This window comes from Manacus vitellinus, unplaced genomic scaffold, assembly GCF_001715985.3.
Source record: "Manacus vitellinus isolate BGI_N305 unplaced genomic scaffold, ASM171598v3 scaffold_4_pilon, whole genome shotgun sequence".
Taxonomy (NCBI): Eukaryota; Metazoa; Chordata; class Aves; order Passeriformes; family Pipridae; genus Manacus; species Manacus vitellinus.
This window is the reverse complement of record NW_021940604.1, coordinates 10,839,060-10,859,736: the sequence shown is the minus strand read 5'-3', so window position 1 is coordinate 10,859,736 and position 20,677 is coordinate 10,839,060. Positions and strand designations below refer to the sequence as shown.

Sequence of the window (20,677 nt, the reverse complement as noted above, 5' to 3'; positions counted from 1 at the left end):
TGTAAAGGATCTTTTTCTGCATGCACCTCCCAAACTCGAGCAACTCCTGCCATTTGGAAAGAAAGACTGCAATCTCAGTTTTGTTCTCAGTGCTACACAGATGATAGTTCAATAAATCACACACAAACCTACTCAACAGCAGCTATCTTTAGCAAAAGACAAGCAATAACTAAATACATCTATAGGAGAGGATGACCATATTCTCAAAGCACAGATTGAGATAGAAACTGGTAGATCGAGCCATTTGAAACTACTAAGGCATACTTTCCTGTCACATAATTTTATTCTAGTTCATTCTTGTGAAATTTTCTGGTTTTCTTCACTGTAATAGCAACAGGCTTCCTTCAACATCTACTTTTAGTGCTTCCTTTAATTCTAATGGAAGGTTCATTTCCTAAATAAACAGAATTAGTTTGCAACTCTGTCATCTTGTCCTGTTCATAAATACAGTACATTTGAGGAAAGGCAAAAATTAAGAGGAAGTAACAGTTACTAAAAATGCAAAGATATAGAAAAGCTTTAGCATTCTTTCTTATTTAAATATCCTAGTGGCAACACATTTAGAGACAAAGAATATTTGAATGTTAGGTGAGAAACTGCTAAAGATCTCTGAATCTAACTTGCAAAACAAACTCAAGTTGCATCAATGCAGTACGCTGATCAAACCTACTTTAGGTTATCTGCAGTCCAGAACTGCCACAGTATTAAAAACAACGTACTAGCAGGAAAAAAAAAAACCACACCAAGAAAACCACCTGAAAACAAGTTCACGCAACTATTACTACAATTTTAGAGACAAATTTTAAGCTATCTGAAAAGCCACAGACAGTTTTCCAGGACCACCACTGTGCATCACACTGTTTGTGTGAACACTTAGTTACAATAGATTATATACCAGAAAGACATAATTCCCTAAGGAACACATTATGGATGCTACCACCAACAATGGATATTACTAGGGATTTAGTGAATCTACCACTAATTTGATGATTAAGCTGACAGTAGGGCTTTCCGTAGCTAATTGATACAAAATCCTAGAATTAAGCTCTAACTGTATTTACCAGGGAAACCACTGCAAGGAAAAGTGTAGACACTGGCCAAGCTGAAGTAAGCAAGGTATAAGTAAGCCACTTGACATACACAGCAGCACACATTTGAGAAGCACAAAATACATTTTAAAAAATTATTTGTTCTGCATTAAAAAATCAGGAAAAGTTTATAAAAATGGCACCATCCTTCAGCACAAGAAATGTATTCACATACATAGTTCAGTTTTCCCTTTTGAATTGCAGCATGTTTTACAATATCTGCATTATTTATCTACACCTTAAATATTTATATATATTATCATTCTGAAAACTTATTTATTCCACATTTTCCTATTAATTCATCTGGCGACAGCCAAATTTATCTAATTCAAGTGTTATCAAAGATGAACTTGTTTAATTAAGTCTAGAAAAAATGGAGACCGAACATTACCATAACCTGAATAAAGGAGACCTCTATTTTGGAAAATAACAACCTATATATAGATGTAATGTGAAACATAAGACTGGAGGCTCTATTCTTCATTGCCAAAATAATTCAAAGACACAAACTGATTTATAAGAAGCTGCACATCTGAGTTTAGAAGCAAAATTGAATACGATAAAATATAACCTATAGTTTTAAATAAGCTTTGCACAATTTATCAGATGCAGAACACCAGAACAATTTCATATGCCAGTCTGAAGCAGTGCATTTCACCCTATCATGACTTCAGAAGGGAACTTGAATGGACTCGAGTTCATTGCTTAATGTTTTTCTCTACACTTCACATTTACAGTAACGCCCTTAGGCACACAGACTGCATCCACAACCCTGTAAGTTTGTTTCCATACGTTATCAGAAAAATAGCTTTGAGTAGCACTTTACCTCCTTTTTTTAACTTAAGCATAGCACTTGGTGTATACACAGTTACACCATCTTGCCTAGTGGACAAGCAAAGTTAGTCATTTTCCTGTTTATGTGGGTCAGCGATAGGGAAGAGGAAAACATGAAAAATAGGAAAATGTGATTCTAAAACCACAAAAAGTGCTAACAAGGGCTTGAACAAGGAGTAACCAAAATAACATCAACTCGTATTTTGGAATTAATTAGATATAAAATTTCCACTAAGGGTAAGCTTTTATATGCAGTAAAAATATGGAAAAAGTACTGAAGCAACAACCAGCCAAAGCTCTTCCATGTCTTTGCCAATAGGGCACTACAACTTCTGCAGACACAGGTATTTTCCATAACTACATTACCTAGTTTTCCAAGCTTTTGGTATTTTAAGCATGAATTTCTAATTTCTTATAGAGATTCTAACAGTAGGCTCATGAGTTTTAATTTTAATGGCCATTTCAATCACAAGTATAACAGAAGGGAGAAGCCTGGTACTTCATGCATTTGTAACTGTCCACTCTTGAAGACCAAAATGCTAGCTTTATGAACAAACACAGAAGCTGAGATGATGAAAAATGGGTAATGTTTTGTCACCCAAGAACAAAACAGTTCAGTTGTAACTAGAGTCACACAAGCATTAGGTGGGTGGCATTTCTGTTGATACTTATGTGCCATAATACACTACACTATGCAACTAATATGCTTTATAACAATACTGAATCATACAGAAAATTGCAGAAACACATCCAGAAGACAGTACAAAGTATCTATTGATAACACCAATTTTCTAGGGAAGGAAGTATTTGTAGTGAAAGACACCTAGCATAGGCAGACATTGTGAAGTAATTTTGTATTTTAAGCTTGAATTTTTACACCTTCCTGGCTTTCCCTTTTTAATTTAATTTCTGAATTTTCACACATTTCCTGTTAACATTCAAACTCCTTTTTATCAGTAATGTATTTTAAACTGTTCCTTTTGCTCCCACTATTTCGGATTTGATATGCCTATACTTCTAACATTTAGGTGTCTTACCAGTTTCTAGAGCTGAAATGCATTACTTTTCAACTGCAAAATACTCGTGTGTCAGCCTTGTCAACAGCCCTGCTTTGAGTACTCAAGTGCAAACTTCAGGTGGGACTCATTCATCCTTAAGACTTAACAGGATTTTTAAAAAATGTGACTCCAACCTTCCTGATACTCCAGTAATCCCATCTGAGAACTTAGTAAATGCTTCACTTTACCTTCTAGAGACACTGAGAAAACCAACTGGTAGTTGATTTTGACCATGACCTAGAGGGACTGACATAGAAGGCCACTGTAGGAACTAGCAGAGCTACAGCTTCCCCAGGATCTCTGATTCTTCTGGAATGCCAAAGCTCTAAAAGGACACAATCATTTTTAGTTTTATCTAAGCTCTCTTAGTTTCCAAGCAAAACACCCGATTTTCATACAGGATACAGACAACTACAAAAATGATTGACTTTGTATTGGTTTACACTTCATCCTAACAAAAGTAAACCAAACTAGTGTTAGGAACATAAAGGATAATTCAGAAAAAGCCTGGAGTGTCACTTTTTCCAGTGTAGGTGTATAGTGTGTATGAGGAGAATCTCAAAAAGATATCTCAAAGGATTTTGAAAAGCTTTTCATTGCTGGTGACACATTTTTCCCTGAAATAAGCCACTTCCTTTCTAAAACCCACACCGTACCTCAGTGTCAAGATTCAGTAACTTCTCAAAGTCTGTGTATATATTTTTCTTACCCAAAACACGGAAGTCTTACATTCTCATTTACTTTCCATGATTTAAGATATATCATGTCAGATTCAAACATTTCCATTGAGAAAAGAACATATCTTCTTTATCACAGACTGAATGCATGCCATATCTGAGTACAATTAAGTACAATGGGTCCTCATCACTGTAGCAGGCATTTGAGAACTGTCAAGTTACAGGAAAGTTAGCACAGCTAAGAGAAGTTTGGTACAAAAATTTCCTTTTAAGCTACCTGTTTACAAATAATGTATTTTCAAATGAGCAAAAATCAAAGCATCAGAGCCTAGTATGATAATTGGAAGTAAAACCTGAGGGACTCTAAAGCTAATGAAAATATATTGTACGTCGTCATTAAACTTCAGAATGTTTGTTCCTCCAGGATTTCTTTGGAATTAGGCCTACAGATAAAACCCATAAGTATCAGTTTGTTTGGTTTTGTTTTTTTCATTTAAGACTCCCAACTTCACTTGTCCATAAACCGTAAAACAGAAGTGATAGAAGTTATCTGTTAAAGCACAATAATCTGCATTCTGACACTTTGCACTAGGAAGCAACCACTATCAGTGTCCATCTGCAGCATAAATAGACAGAAGACAAATAAGTATTTCTCCATGGAAAGAGAAACACCCACCATTCTGAACCGAAACCTAACCCTGCTTCATTCAACTGAGTTAAAAGTAAAAGCTAATTACCTCGTCACATTGTGGTGATGTTTGCATGATTTTTTTCTTTTTTATTTGCTACTGGTGTAAAACAAAAATGAAAGAAGATACTTATACAAGAGAAGCAAGAAAAAGAATTTCACAAAATGAAAAGAAACATTAACAAAATGCAAGCTAAGCACCTCTCAATTTTATTTGTGCCTTTTCTTCTAGAAATTGCCCACACTGCATTAATAGTTTCATCAAAAACCTGAATACATGTAGTATTAATAAAAATATAAATCAAAAATACACGCCGGTGAAAAAATACCTACTTCTCTATTAACTGCTTCTCTATTAACAAAGCAGTAAAGCCCAATATCTAGAAAACTAGACTCAGGTGTGAGACTTGTGCTCTATTCCTAGATTATCTGGCATATCATGAGTAAGGCTTTTCAGCTTCCTGTGCCTTACTTTCAATTCTGACTCTTTAGTATGAAGTTTGTTTCTTATTAAATATTTATAAAAACAGCCTTCTAAAAGCCGTTTGCAGTGCTATTCCTGAGAAATTACCATAAAACAAAATAGCCAGTGCCACCACAAAGACAGCTCAACTCTAGATTCCTTGCTACCCCAACAACAATAAAACTAAACATGCTCAGTTCACAGTAGTTTTTATTTCCTGCAAGAACTGCACATTTACAGACATCTGACCTCCTTCTTGCTCAAGCATCACTAAAATCAAAAATCTTAGTGTCATAAAGTGGTTAACAATTCCGTTAATGGTGCCTGAAATGGAATAGAACCTTGCTCAGTCACCAGTATCTGTTTGTTCTGCAACACTAACACAGGCAAAAAGAAATGAAATTGTAGCTTAGCCAGAAAAAAAACAAGCAGAAATGAAACGAAAATGCAGAGAATGCAGATCTTTTTGACTAAGAGGGTACCATTTTTACATAAATATTTTTTAGAAATGTGAATTTTAAGAAAGGTTTTTCAGAGAACCCATAAATATCAGCTACATATCATGAAACAAAATCTTTGCTTATCTTGACCATAGTGAGAGCAAACTTACTACAACTGTGTGTTTCAAATTACAATCTCTGAATATCACTAATCATACCAAAGTAAAGGACACCTGAGAAATGCTACATATGTCAAGAACATATGCCACCAGATAAAAAAGAGAAATCTATATTAAGACTTCATTCTCTCATGTTATGGACAAAAATATTCAAAATAGCCAATCAAAATATTAAAATAATGTCCATCTTCATCTAGCTATTGCCTTCAAACATTGACAAGATCACAGAATCACAGAATATGCTGAGTTGGAAGGGACCCACAAGGTTCATCAAGTCCAACCCTTAGCCCTGAAGAGGACCATCTCCAAGAGTCACATCACGCACCCGAAAGCACTGTCCAAATGCTTCTTGAACTCTGTCAGACTTGGAGCTGTGACCACTTCCCTGGGGAGACTGTTCCAGTACCCAACCACCCTCTGGATGAAGAACATTTTTCTAGCAGCCAACCTAAACCTCCCCTGACATAACTTCAGGCCATTCCCTTGGCTCACCACAGAGAAGAGATCAGCGCCTGCCCCTCCTCTTCCCCTCACAAGGAAGTTGTAATTTCAATGAGGTCTCCCCTCAGTCTCTTCTCCTCCAGGCTGAACAGACCAAGTGACCTCAGCTGCTCCTCACATGGCTTCCCCTCAAGGCCCTTCACCATCTTCGTTGCCCTCCTTTGGATGCTCTCTAAGAGCTGAATACCTTTCTTATATTGTGGTGCCCAAACCTGCACACAATATTCAAGACGAGGCCACCCCACTGCAGAGCAGAGCGGGACAATCACCTCCCTCGACTGGCTGGTGATGCTTTGCCTGATGGCCCCCAGGACATGGTTGGCCCTCCTGGCTGCCAGGGCACTGCTGAGTCATATTCAACCTGACACAGACCAGGACCCCCAGGTCTCTTTTTGTGGCACTGCTTTCCAGCATCTCATTCCCCAGTCTGTACGTACATCCAGGGTTACCCCATCCCAAGGACAGAATATGTCACTTCCCCTTCCTGAACTTTATATGGTTGGTGATTGCCCAGTCCTCTAATTTGTCGAGGTCTCTGCAAAGCCTCCCTGCCTTCCAAGGAGTCAACAGCTCCTCCCAATTTTGTACCATCTGCAAATCTGCTTAGTATTCCTTCCAGTTCTGCATCCAATTCATTTATGAAAATATCAAAGAGCACAGGATCCAAGATGGAACCCCACTAGTGACAGGTTGCCAGTCTGATGTCACCTCATTCACTATTACCTTCTGTGCTTGACCTACGAGCCAATTGCTCACCCACCACACGATGTGTTTATCCAGTCGTGTGCTGGACATTCTGTCCAGAGGGATCCTGTGAGAGACAGTTTCAAAAGGTTTACTGACTGCCTTGTCTTTCAGGTATTTATCAATACCTCTGAAAGTAACCTTCTCCATAATTTTCCCAGGTACTGAAGTGAGACTGACAGGCCTGTAGTTTCCAGCACTTCTTGAAAATCCAGACAATGTTTGTCAGCTTCCAGTCAGCTGGAAGTTGACAAACTGATGATGAGTAAATACTTCACAAGCAACTCTTCTCTAAAATCTCCATATTCTCATTATAAAAAGAGTAAAATAATTTTCACTACATTTTCACAAGTCTAATTCTTAAGAGATTGTTCAAGGATTCTCTTATCTCTGCAGACTACAACCATTTTACAGGTTCTAGTCATCTTCTGGTCATATTATTACCAGAAACTTGTAGGGTAATGGGTTATTTTCTAAAGGAATCCTACCAACAATAAGCATCCAAATCAATTATCTGACCAACAAACTACTGACACACCTCAGAAGTCACCGACAATTGTTTCTGATGGACCATTTTTAAGCATGCAACATAATGAATCCACAAACCAGATAAAGAACCCTTCCATGCTGACACTGACACTAGAAACCCATGAACCATTTCATACAGATTGTTCATCTCAACAATCACCTAAAATCACAAAGAGCAATTAGCTTTTACTTTTTGGTAAAATTATGTACTTTAACAACCTACATAAAGGAGCAACTGGTTGTATAATACAGCAATAATAGAACAGACGCATTCCCAATGAACTGCATTGAGATATCAATTTGGAAAGAAAAGAGACTGCTTCAATAAATAAATAAATAAAACACCATTGGCTTTGATTTTTGTTTCACTACATTGTTTCCTAGTACAAAATAAACATACCAGTTTCACAAAAAAAAAAAACCTTCTCTTACTTCATCAGAGAAAATCCACAGTCAAAATGGATTAAAACCACACACAGAAGTATAGATAATGACATTTCCTTATCATCTAATTACTAGTTTGGACACAGTGAATTGAACATCAAATCTATTTAAGAGTTTATCAGCTGTCTACACTTCACAGAAACAAAACAAAACATCTAAGTTATCCATAAAAATTCAACTCAATTTCCAAAACCCCTTCCCCCCAAAAAAACCAGAGAAGCGTCCCCTGTCAGCACTTTAGGAAGTTTGCTTTTACTGCGTGAATTACAATGTCATGAAATGTTTGCTTGAAATATTGATTCATAATCAATATGATACAAAAACATTTTAAACATTAGAGAAGTTGAGTACTTTAGATTTGAAAAAGATGTAAATAATTACGCATATAACCCTAAACTACTAGTACTACTACTTGTATAGTGGAATTGTAATAAATTATATACTCTTCACAACGACAATCTGTATCTTCATACAAATCTTTTGTACAGCTATTCATTCTTGCAGTAGTAGTAGTTGCTGTTTAACTTTTTGCATAAGTGCAGATTTTCAGAAATTGCTGACTACTGAAAAATGTTATTTGAATGACATGATAAGATGAAATAGGGCAAAACACAAGATTGCAAAGACTACCTCACTGTGCCAACTAGTCTCTAAGAAATAAGATTTTGAAATATAATTGTGCAATAGTTCCAGAAACTTAAGCAGTTTGCTGCATCTGAAACTTAAGATCTTGAGAACTGACCAAACAGATTTTGCCTTACTTTCTCCACAGGAATCTTCCATGCATCTTCCATGCCCATTCAGTCACAACTCTATTTCTATCAGGTAAGTTAATAAGAAATTGTAATTAAATCAGTGCTTTAGGAATATGCATTTTATTTACATACATAAAGTTACATCGGTTTTGTATTAAAAATATTCAGCAACCACTCAAAAATTATGCACAAAATAAATTTAATGTACAAAACGCCTTAGGAGTATTCAGTTTGAATACCAGAAGTAGTATGTCTATGTAGTTTAGTATTGTCTTTTTCTCTTCATATGCAAACACAGACAGGTATCTTGCAATGTTAATATGTGAATTCCAAAACAACTAACACAATTAGCTCATATTAAGCAAAGATACACAGTAGTTGCAAAACAAGGAGGGGAAAATTATATATATATATATATATATATATATATATATATATCAAGAAAATAAGCTCACTGTGTCAAGCATTAAACAAGCAGATTTAGTTAACAAGAATTCTAACATTCATCAGGCACAAATCCTTCAGTGCAAAGGCCAAACACAGCCTTGTTATACAAAAATGCCACATACTATAATATCATGCAGTATTCTAAGACAATTAAACCTGTCCTTGATAGCATAAACGTGGTTCTCAGTAAAGAAATTAAGGAATAATTAGGGAAATTAATAAAATACCTATTTCATTTAAAAAGCAAATACAGTGACATAATACCTTTTGTTTAGAAAAACAAAACGATAAAACTGTCCAAGAATGAAAATAAATAATTTCTGCTACAAATTATTTGGAATTCAGGTTTATCCACCACTTAGGCACCTTCTGCAGCGTTCAGTCTGTAAGTCTGTACTAATTCAAGGCTCACTTCAGGATTCAGGACTGTAAACTAAAGAAAAATCCCTCCCCTACCGCTTATACACTGAACAGCACGTATGGTTCTTTCATGACCACTAACACTACAGTCAAATGCAAATGAAAAAGTAATTATATATGAAAATCTAGGTACCTAACAAGATCCAAAGTTGTTTACTAAGGTAGCAAACCCACAGTAAGAGCTGTGATAAACATATATGTTTTAGTCACCTGTTGAAACTTTAATCTGCACGAAAACTATGGTAAAACCGAGCTCCAAGTACTACACATTGCCCCCGCTACTTGTACATACTTTCCAATGGGACCCATACAACATACATTTAGTTGTTCAGATCAGGCTCTAAAATTACTAAAACGCTAAGAAGTTTTATGCAAATAAGGGCAGCCAGAGGAATGAGAGAACAGATCAAAACCAAAGAGAAGCTAGACAAGAATAAGAAAATGTTTAGATGGAAAAGTGAAGCAATGAAAATTTAAAAAACCCACATGTATTAGAAATCTCTACCAACATTAATTAGTGCCTCAAGAATACTTGGAACACAAGAAAGCAAAACCACCTAAAAACATACCAGGCATGAGAATGCCAAACTTTGCACTAATGTTCTGTGTTTAAAATCAGAATTTCTATTCTAGAAAACACACAATCTTGGAAAGCTGAACTTTATAAATTCTCCAGATAGGACCTTTTGCCTCAGTAGGAGTAAGAGACTTGGATTTTTAAGCAGGGGAAAGTTAACCTTTGGACTAACTACAGAGAAACAGACCACTGAAAAGTATTTCATATTCTTCACACAGAAGTATTTGCTATTATGACTAATTAATAAAACTTCCAGTATTACTATCAACCAGGCTTCTATGGAAAGTCTTCAGAGGAAATCAATTATGCTCCTGCTAATGAACTTATCACTGTACAAAGGACTGTATTTTTTAATCCTCTAAGGCACTCAAAATAGGTTAGGATACAGACGGCTAGAATAACACGTCAACTGGAACATAAACACTACAGCACTGTCATTATATAAAACTTTTATTAATAAGGGTAAGAAACATTCATTTCATTCATGAGGTCAAAGGTCACACTGCTCTTAAATGACAATTTCATCAACTAAACAAACAAGCAAAATATACAGATCATTAAATTTGTACCTGAGAGAACTGGATGATGTTTTATTTTTATTTAGAAACAGAACTGTAGTGCAACCTGAAGTCAAGAATAAACCTAAAGTTTTTGTCTTCTTTTTGATGTAATATGATTAAGAAAAATTAGATTAAAACTAGATGAAAGTTGTTTCTACTGTTTCATATTAGCTGCCAAGTTTAGCATGAATATGTGTACGGCAGTACATGAACAAACATATTTTTGTAGTTGCAGCAGTATCTTTATTGAACTTATTGCTGTTCAGAATTTAAAATAGTGACAATGACATTGGAAATATATTAAAAGGCATAATGTGTACTAAGAAGAAAGTTAAAACATATATACAGTTGCTAATTTGACCAACAGGGCACCAGAAAACCTCCAGAATGTTCTGATTTGGATCTTTCACCTGAAGATTCAAAGCAACAGTAATGGGTGCAAACAGTAGAAGAGAATGTATTTCCATTTCTAAAGGAAGTTTTCTTCAAAACAGACAAGAAGCAGACACAAATAGCACTTATGCTTTGCCTGATTTTTTTTTCCATTGAGCAAAGACTCTCATGCTACAGTTGAAAGAACTGTTACTCCAATACTCCTCTGAAAGACTTGAGAATAAACCATAGAATCCTAGGGAAACTTCTCATGAAATAAATGCAGCATGTATTTATATATCTATAAAATTGCTGTTTTAACATTCTGAATATCATATTTTGACAACTGATTGGAGGGGGTGCACAACAATTTTCACTGCTTGCTCCCCTACAAATTTGGTCCTATCAAAAACTATACATGTCCTACCACAACCAGAACTGTCAAAACCTGAGGTCATTGAGGCTTTTAAAAACTAAAGGTATTTCTGTTGTAATAGTGTCATCAGTATAAATATAGAAAGAGAATAATGACAGTGACTGGAAACATCAATTACAAGACTGACAGTTTAATAACATACCTTTATCAGAAAATCTAACCTTAAAAACATTTAATAAAACACTTGTAATATAAACTGAAGTTCCTGCTCCCCAAACTATACACCATATAGCAAAAGTAAATTACTTTACAAAATAATAATTCAGTGTTCTTCCCAATGAACTGTATCTTCAACACCTAGAGATATTTCAAGACGTCTAATGGTGTTCACAGAATTTTGTACATGCAATATCTACATACTAAAGTTCAAGGTTTTGCAAAAGTTAAAAATGTTAAACTGTCAGTGAAAATTACGCAAAAATTAAGACATTCAGTGCAACAGTTTAAAAGTTCAGATACAAATTTGCTACCAATCAGTAAGAACTGTAATATGTCAATTTAAAAAATAAAAAAAAAATCAATTCTGCATTATAAATACGTCCTATATGATTTTTTTTTTAATATAACGCGATATAAACAGTGAGACTTGGGTTTTCCTTATTACTGTCTTGTAAAAGCTTTTTTTTGGTTAGCTTTTACAATATCATCAGGAGATGCTGATTTGAAATCAAATGGTGTTATGGCTACTATGGGACCAGTTTCCTTGGGTTTTACATCTTGTACTTGTCTACTGTATAGAAAAGTTTTATGTACACCAACTGTGTGACGCTTATATCCTTTTGGAGGATAACGGAGGCACAAGGTTAAAGCAAAAGCTGAAGGTCTTGCACACAGCGCCTTCACCCATGAAAGGGACAAATCCTGCCTCTTAAGACCATGCCCTTTTTTGGTTTTTCTGTTTATTTTGGCAAAACCAGAACATCTTCCTTGTTTTTCTTTTACAAGTTTAGTTTCAGGGCTTAAGATACTTGACTGCCCTACCACATTTTGGTCTGTAGATACATCTTCACTTTTTACAAGGACACTCAAATCAATGCTGGTTCCTTGGGAAGGCCTGAATTCCATTACATTGTGCACAGGCAAGTCCATCCTTTGCTGAGTTTTATCTATTTCAATAGTCTCTGCTATTAAATCCGAGAGTGATAAATTCTCAACCTCCCTTACTGGAGAAACTTTAGAGAGGGCTAGAGAAGACAAAGATCCTGTCAGCTCTGGCATCCCAACTGAAATCTGGGGTTGACTTACTAGTTGTAATAATGACGAGGTTCCCAGTTTCCTATCAGTGAGGCTTGCTGTTGACTGGGTGTACAGATCAGCCAAAGAGTAACAGTGGCTAGCACTGCTTTCCTGGTGCTCCTGAAGTAAGTCAGCCAATGAAGTACTTCCAGGTCTTAACACTGGCAAAGCAGCCATGTCTGAAGAGGGACTTTCTTGTTTTCTACTTTGCACAAGCGAAGAAAAATTTTCAAGAAGTTCATTCTTTTTATTTACAGTATGACTGACTTCATTATCAAGAGCCAATTTTCCTAAAGCACTTGTTAAACATGGAGGACTGTAAAAATTTGCACTACTACTACAATCAGAAGTATTTGGGGAAATGAGAGGAATGTTGTCTTCAGAACTCAGAGAACCACAAACCACATTCTCCATCAGCAAGGATTTCAAGTCCTGTGTTTCCTTGCATTTCGAGGGGTTACTTCCTATGCTAAAGTAAACACTGTCAGGAACCGGACTTACTGCATTAGCACTTTCTGGTAGTTGCTTCTCTGCCTGTTTATTCACAAGTTCACAAAGTGATCCTTTACACAAATCATCACTGAATGAAGATGACAGAACAAGTGAAGAGGATTTCAATCCTTTCCTTTCACATGAAGGTATATCGGATTGTTCAGCATTAAGGAGTACTTTGTCATTTGCAATATTCTTTAAAGAATAAAGAACTGAGCCACTTTTGGCTGTCAAGTTTCCAAACTCAGGTTTGTTGGTGTTGTCGGCAAAATTTTCTACTGCACAAGAGAAACTGTCTGTATCAACACACATTTCTGGACAACAATGTAAGTCTCCTTACCTTACAATAGCCAATAATTTTCAGATGGAAGTGCAATCACAACGAAATATCCAATTTTTTTAAAGTTGACAGCAGCAACAAAAAAAAAAAATCAAGAAACATGAAAAGGCATTTAATTACTAAGTGTTATCCAAAGGTAAGGAATGCTCTACAATTAAATTACATGTATCTACTGAAATATCTAAGAAACTTTAAGCAAAGAATGCCAGTAAAGATTGCAAAGATTTAAGCACAAATCAAAATAAGAAAAGTTACTATACAGACACTACCAAAATAGGGAGGTATTGGGGATGGGAGATGTCAGTTCACCTAACAAATAATGGAAGCACATAAAATTTAAAGATGCTGTCCACCTTAAAGGGATACGCATTAATTCAGTCATCATATATTATAAATCAGAAATCTATCATGAACTGCAGCTCTTTGCAGTTTGCATTTAAACTGACACTAAGGTGTTATTTTGACTTCCAGCTCAAGAAAAGCTACTGTTTCCTTTAAATGTTTTAGAATGCAGATATAGTAAGTTGATATTCTTTAATTCTCTAAGAAATTAATATTGCAATAATAAGCGTCTTCAGTTTGAAAAGCCAAAATTAAACTGTAGATAGAAATTAAATCACCTTGAATGTAAACAATTAAATATAAATATACCTTTTGTATTCTTTGCTAAATTCACAGCATCTTTATTCTTGGTCTTCACATTTTGCTTACTGCCTTGTGAAAGCACAAGATCCAAAGCCTTCTGTACATCAAATTTACTATCCAGTAGTGCTTGCACCATTGCTTGTTCTGGTATGGACTCTGCCAAAATTTCTCTCATTTGATCAAGGCATGAATTAAGACGGGCTGAAAGAAACATAATACTGTTATAAGCTGCACAAAAATGTGTCTTAGATGGCCTAACCACTAGCACCACACCTCTAATAAGAAAAGAGAAGAGAAAAATATTACAATAAGTTAAAACATTTAGAAATTAATTTCAATCTCACTTACTGCCCTGATAAACTTTGTTTCCATACCCTACAGAATATTTGACCTATTTCAGACATTGCTATAAGGAACATATCACTGACTACTATTTATTAATTTAGAAAGTCTCAATATTGAAATATTTTGATGTTGTAAAATAACTACCTTAACTGCAGAGAAGAAATATAAATAATCACCTTAAAATTATCCAAATTAATTTAGTAAGTCAACGTGGAACCCCACTGAACAGTGTATTTTAAGCATTTACAGATGCTACAATTAACACCGGAAGTAAAACAGCAATTTCGAGGTCCTCAGGCCTTAACAACTGAAAACTCTGGATCAACATGCCAGGTTTCAAACTACCTGCAATCTTTGCCTTTTCTAAAAGGCAAAGTAATATATTTTTTGGCTGATAAAATCAATTTTCTTTGGAGGGTATTTTTGCAACTAGCCTTGACTAAGCTACTTGCTGCACAACAAAAGACTGAAAATTCACCAGTCTGCCATTCACTGGAAGTAGGGTGTTGATCAGCCACACAAACATAGAAGAAGAAAATCTTCCTGAATATCCCAGTTTCTGCCAGTTCAGGTTTTAGAAAACAGGAACTGAAGAACAGGAAGACAACTACATATTTTTTATTTGAACACCTTCTGAAAGATTTTTAAAAAACTTTGCTACAGAAATTCAACACCACAGAATTCCTGTGGTGTGGTTACTTAAATTAGCACCTTCTACCTGTAATTCAAATAGCAAGTCAATGTTGCCCACACATTTGCCATGGCAAACAAGTATGGGCAGAGCCCTACACAATGGCTGGTTGCCATTTTACTATCTAACATTCAACAAGGACAATCTCTGCAGCCACATTGACTGCATCAATAACTTTGTATTAATGGCCAGCACTGCACATTGTCTCAAATATAACAAGTCTTCTGAGACCGCTGCTCTTTTCACAGTAGGAATGATTATTTTGAGGTTTCTTTTCCTCTTTTTTTTCAGTCTGGAATGCTAGTTTCCTTCTTGTACCAGTTCTTGACCGATTAAGTCTGTCAAAAGCATCATGAAAAGCTAGAGGACCATATGGTCTACATCACCTGTACCATTGCACTGGCTCGTTCTTTCAAATTGCCCTCTACAGCATTATTTCCTGCTATAAAAACAGGATGCTCCCTAATGTACCATATTTAACCATATCTAAGCATTAGCATAACTTCTACCACTGTGACTGACATGGAATCAAAACTGTTTCTGTTCTATCTGTTGCTCTCAATTTTCTGCAACTTCTTTTAAGTACCAAATTTCAACGCACTTTACCTGACCTTATCAACATTTTAAAAATAACCCTGGTTATTTCCAAAACATTAAAAACTATATTATCTATTAATACTTACAAAGAGACTTGTCAATCTTTTTCACAAAGCAAGTAATTAAGCAGTCAGGTAGCAAGTTTAAAAAACGAAAGCAAGTATTTTTTCCCTCACCACTTAGCTCAGAACTTAGCTTGTAATGTGGAATTCATGGCTGCAAGACTGAATGGAAACAAAAGTCTTATGAATTCAAAACAAAGTAAAAAAGATTGTAGAGAATATTGGCTACTGTTTCAAGGAAATGAGATACTTTGAAAACCCCTCTAATGCTGCTAATTGCTATACTTCAGAATGCAAAACAAGCAAAAAATCATGCTACAAATACTCAGTATTCAAGAGTCAAGACTTGAGCAGTCAGTACAGCTGTTCTTATGTCTGAATTTCACATGAAATCTCATTATTTCTAGTAAAAAAGTAGGAACACGTTTCAGAGTATGCAACCAAGTTACAAGTAATTCACAAAAGGTAGTTAAAAATTTGAAGTCACCACTGAGGCTGTGTTCATGGAAGGTGTTGTTCTACCACAAGGTTACAAAACTGTGAGCAGTGCTGATCAAGAAACATTAATTTAAGACTATTCTAGTAAATCCTTAATTCACATATGAGATTATTCTGATAGTTATTTATTTTCTATAATTACCTCTATCAACTTCAGTCAACTGATGACCGGATGTAAAATAATCAGCAGTATCATCGGTACCTTCGTAGCCATATTCTTCTTCTAAAGGCTCAGCAAATGTGGCTGGTTTGTCTCGTCTGGAGTAGATAAACTGAGCTGCTGCATTAGATAAAAAATGAAGTATATAAAAAAAAAAGTCAATTTTTTTTCCTTTAAAAACAAAACATATGTAAACTGAAAATAAGTTAGGAGACTGAATTGTTGCAGTGGTTTCAAGGGGGTGGGGAGACACTGCTGTATAATCACTACTACCTGAGAACTACACGGAGCATACAACAGCTCATACTAGAATATAAATAAGTCATCATCACAGTGAAACTACAAACTGGCCAATATCCTTGTATCCATGTAATCCAACAATTCTGCAAAGTTCAGTATTGGAACAAAAGAATATACTCATGATTTGAAAAACAGTATTTTTTATACAAATTACCATCTGTGGCCTAATGTCTTCAGAGCCTTACTCCAGAATTTCTTTTTACTTTAGTTTCAAGTAAAAAAAAAGTCATCATGAAATTCTCGTTGCTTTTACAGTATGTCACTGTCAAACTACTAATAAGACTTTCATAGAGTAGAACATATTCTTCCCTTCTTGGAATTTCATTGGAAACACAGCCCATGAGTTAAAATGTATAATCACACAAAACTTTAAACAAGTGTACAGTTTCACTCTGATTTAGCAACACATTAAGGCATATATACATAAAACTCCTTGCTGAATAAGAGCCCCAGACATTATACACTCTCAGAAATGTGCAAGGTATAATGTAAACAAATTGCCCTATGTTACGTAATATGCCCCCCAGCTCTGAAATACATACTGAAAGCATACATATATCCTGAAGTTAAGTAGTATAGCCTTAGAAACTGTTTCCCAAATGCACACATACTGTTTCATATTCAGTCACCAAAACTGAAGCAACTATTAAAAGATCATTAAACGATCTAGATCAGATTATTTTATAAATGAAGCTTACACACAAAGAGTTCTTAGGAAAATTACTGTGCACAGGCAGGAATTATTTTTGCAATTTATCAGTCTATACGTGAGCAAAAAGTATAAGTTACATATTTTCATCACAAAATAAACAAGGCTATTACTAATTCTTAGAGAATGACTGAAAAAATCTAGCAATTAAACTCAGAAATTGAATGCAAGACAATCTGTTGGGGAATGTGACTACAAATACAAAAATTACACACCTAGATTCCCTCATCTAAAATCCACAGCATGAAAGAGCAACAGACTTTTAAAGACTTAATTATTTCAAGTTCCTGTGACCAGAGGTCACACACTACATCACAGTCACAGTGGATTTAGATCCAGACCAGTTTCCCGCAGTAGCACAGCTTCATATCAACACCAGCTGTACTATTTCCAGGGCCTACTCAGCTCTAGAAACACTGCCACCCAATCTGGGGAAACTCTGAACTGATAACTTGCCAGAGACTTGACTGGAGAACGCAACCTAATGGTTCTACAGTGGGGTTAAATTCCTCTTGGCTGAGCTGCTTCAATTACATCTTACCTGAGCACACGGCATCACTATTTTTAAACCTACTTTGCAACATTACAAACACTGGGAGGCTGGTTACCTCCACGTGACCTTGCATGAGAGGAGAAGCCACTGAGGATCAGCACTACATCCCACAATAAGACTCCTTGCCCCACATTTGCTTGAAGTTCTGTAAAAGACATCAACTACCAGGTGCAGAATCACAACTGTTAAGCCCACATAGATTGTACTAACAATTTGAACAGATAGTAAATGTTTCATGATTATCAACACATTCCCACAGACCAGATTTCTCCATTACCAGGTATATTCTGACCATCTAAGATAATATAATATGCTTGTAAGAGTCAAGATGTAGCCAGTTGTCTAATGTGACTTCGAAAAATACAATACTAACACCACATAACTGACTTTAACAGGATTGTGGCTACTATGCACTTTTCAAAAGCATCACAAGCCTTTAAATATTGTTTTAATCAATAAATATCGGAGCAGGGATCAATGGACAATACTTATATGTAATTATATGAACTAACCTGTTGAAGGAGAAATGCAATAATCATCTTCTACAGATTGGCCATACACATCATCATCTTCAAAATCTATAAGGCAAAACCAGCAAGATTCATGTGCACAATTTCTAAATAATATTATAACTCAAAGTGTAGTTTTTGCACAAGGTTTTATGAAATTATGCATCTCCAGTATTTCAGAAGCGCAGTTAAGTTCTTCTAATTCACCAAGGTAAGAATTTCTAAGTTACAATAATAGAATTTTGTTAGAATAACAGAATTTAACATTTAATACTCTATTCATTAGAAAAGCTGAAAATTTTCAAGAGCTAGAATGCTTCACACCTCCTCCTTCAGCATCCCCTTTGGAAGGCTGCCCTCTCAGACCAAATCCAACTTTCTACAGCTACACAAATCTTTACCCACAGCACTTCTCTTGATAATTCTGCTTCACCTCTCAGTCTGAACCACAGACAGTTCAGTTACAATCTCTACTCCAAAAACTCAGGATCAGCATTTCTACTCACTTCCTTAGTATTTCTCACCTTTCTTCTCATTTTATCCTCATGCCCGTCCACCTTTAAAATGACGTTTAGCAAGGGAAAAAACCCAATTCACAATTCCCTTTGAATATGCAAAATTTTTTCAAGCAAAAAGCAAGAATCTTACAGTTACTTAAACATAACCATATACTTTCCTCATTAAAAAAAAGGCATCAAGAAGCACAAAGAGAAAGTAAGTTATGCCCTGTACCCCAAAAAAGTAATCCTAGTATTATGTAAATCTTGAAAATAAATTTGTAATTTTCACCAAGTAATAATGAAATACACAAAAAAAGTAATAAACTATTGTTAAAGATCCTATTGCATACATTTGGCAGTTTTACAAGTAATACATACTGTTTATTGTTTTAAAAGACTTACAGACCACAGCATGCACTGACCATAAAAATAATTATTTAAAAATGACAGAAATTAGAAAGAACAGAGTAGAAGCCACTCAAGCATTCCAGCTGTATCACCAACATACTCACAGATATCACATTCAGTTATGATCACAATAACTCAAAAACAAGAGGAAAAAAATGGAACATGGTCAAATAAAGGCCACAAAATCTAAGGCCTCAGAAGTCTTCCTATGAAAGGAAACCAAAAAATACTGTAAATATTTACTTTAGAAATGAGGTACTTAATTGAGCCAGATAAAGCATTACAGAATCATAAGTGGCATAAAAAGAACATATGGCATTAAACAAAGCAACAAAAAAGACATGAAATCTACCTCATTTGGGCCATAAATGATTGTATGTGACTATAGAAGCAGTACATTGTGCAAGGATAAGACCTGACACGTAACCCAACAGTAATGTTTCCAACAGCAATTGTAACTTAATGGCTACAGCAAATTACTGTCCATCTCAACAACTTCATTAAAAGATTCTAATAAGTGTGTGAACAATGAAATGAATTCTATGAATTGGGCACTCAACTTCACAGATGCCACAGTCTGAGCTGAAATCAACATTTCAACCAATCTGTGATGAAAAAAAAAACTCTAAAGGATGAAAAATCAAGCAGTAAAATTCCCAGTGCAGCCCAAGAGTTTCCCTATATTAGCTAAATTTACATATACAAAACCTGCAAGGTGGGACATACAGATGCCACAGCTCATATAAATTTACATGACTTGCACAAATATTCCAAGATAACAGTGCAAAACGGAATTTGTGCACCTCTAGTACATACACAGTGTGTCTGTTCACTCAACAGCAAAAGACTAGGAGCAGGCAAAAGCATTTCTAGTAATTTTTAAATAATCTGACAAAGTGAGGCAACAAAATTGCTGCTCTCTTAACAAAGGATTCTGTAAAATACCAGTTTCAACTGGAAACGTGTCCATTTTTCCACAGCCCAAGTCAACAGCAAAAAAAACTTTGAGAAAAAAAGAAGTGTGATTAACAGTTTGCCTAAGTTAATGGGCAAGGGCACAAAGAAAGCTACAGTAGTGCAAGTAAGAGCCAAGTTCTTACAGAACTCGTTCATTCCATGCAAGCTTAAGTATAGCAGGACAGGTATCTGAAAAAGAAGTCGATCCCTAAATGCGCAATTTCATCTTTAAGAATTACATTTCTTCCGCAGGTAACAGCTGTTGCCTCTTATTTCTTGTTATGGCTGAACATCAGCAACAATTTGCTTGCATTAGGCCGTGAACACAACTTTTAAGTTTTACAAGACTAAAGGTGGGTGGGTTAAATTGTATTGAGGCTTATTTTCAAGTCACTGCCGCTCCTGAAAAACAGAGTCAACTTGGGTATCTCAAGGCAGCGCAGGGGGGACCCAGCTGTGGCTTG

General features: G+C 35.5%; 2 protein-coding genes across 3 annotated transcripts in view; both read right to left on the bottom strand.

Annotated features, from left to right (window-relative positions):
- The window catches only part of LOC103757699 (HBS1-like protein), a 52,467-nt gene extending 39,111 nt beyond the window's left edge, over positions 1 to 13,356 (bottom strand). The window contains exon 1 of one of the 2 annotated variants that reach the window (XM_025895682.1): positions 13,280 to 13,356. The gene's annotated coding sequence lies outside the window, so the exon portion shown is untranslated. Of the gene's footprint in view, positions 1 to 12,948; positions 12,968 to 13,279 lie in introns of those variants that run through there. The other variant, XM_025895683.1, reaches the window with a different exon arrangement.
- The window catches only part of LOC112841215, a 53,176-nt gene continuing 43,122 nt past the window's right edge, over positions 10,624 to 20,677 (bottom strand). Inside the window, exons 3-7 of the mRNA XM_029962734.1 lie at positions 20,453 to 20,488; positions 18,352 to 18,417; positions 16,260 to 16,397; positions 13,931 to 14,125; positions 10,624 to 13,274 (exon numbers count right to left, since the gene is read on the bottom strand). Of these exons, the coding sequence (XP_029818594.1) occupies positions 11,812 to 13,274; positions 13,931 to 14,125; positions 16,260 to 16,397; positions 18,352 to 18,417; positions 20,453 to 20,488 (1,898 nt within the window). The 3' untranslated portion in view covers positions 10,624 to 11,811. The remainder of the gene's footprint in view (positions 13,275 to 13,930; positions 14,126 to 16,259; positions 16,398 to 18,351; positions 18,418 to 20,452; positions 20,489 to 20,677) is intronic.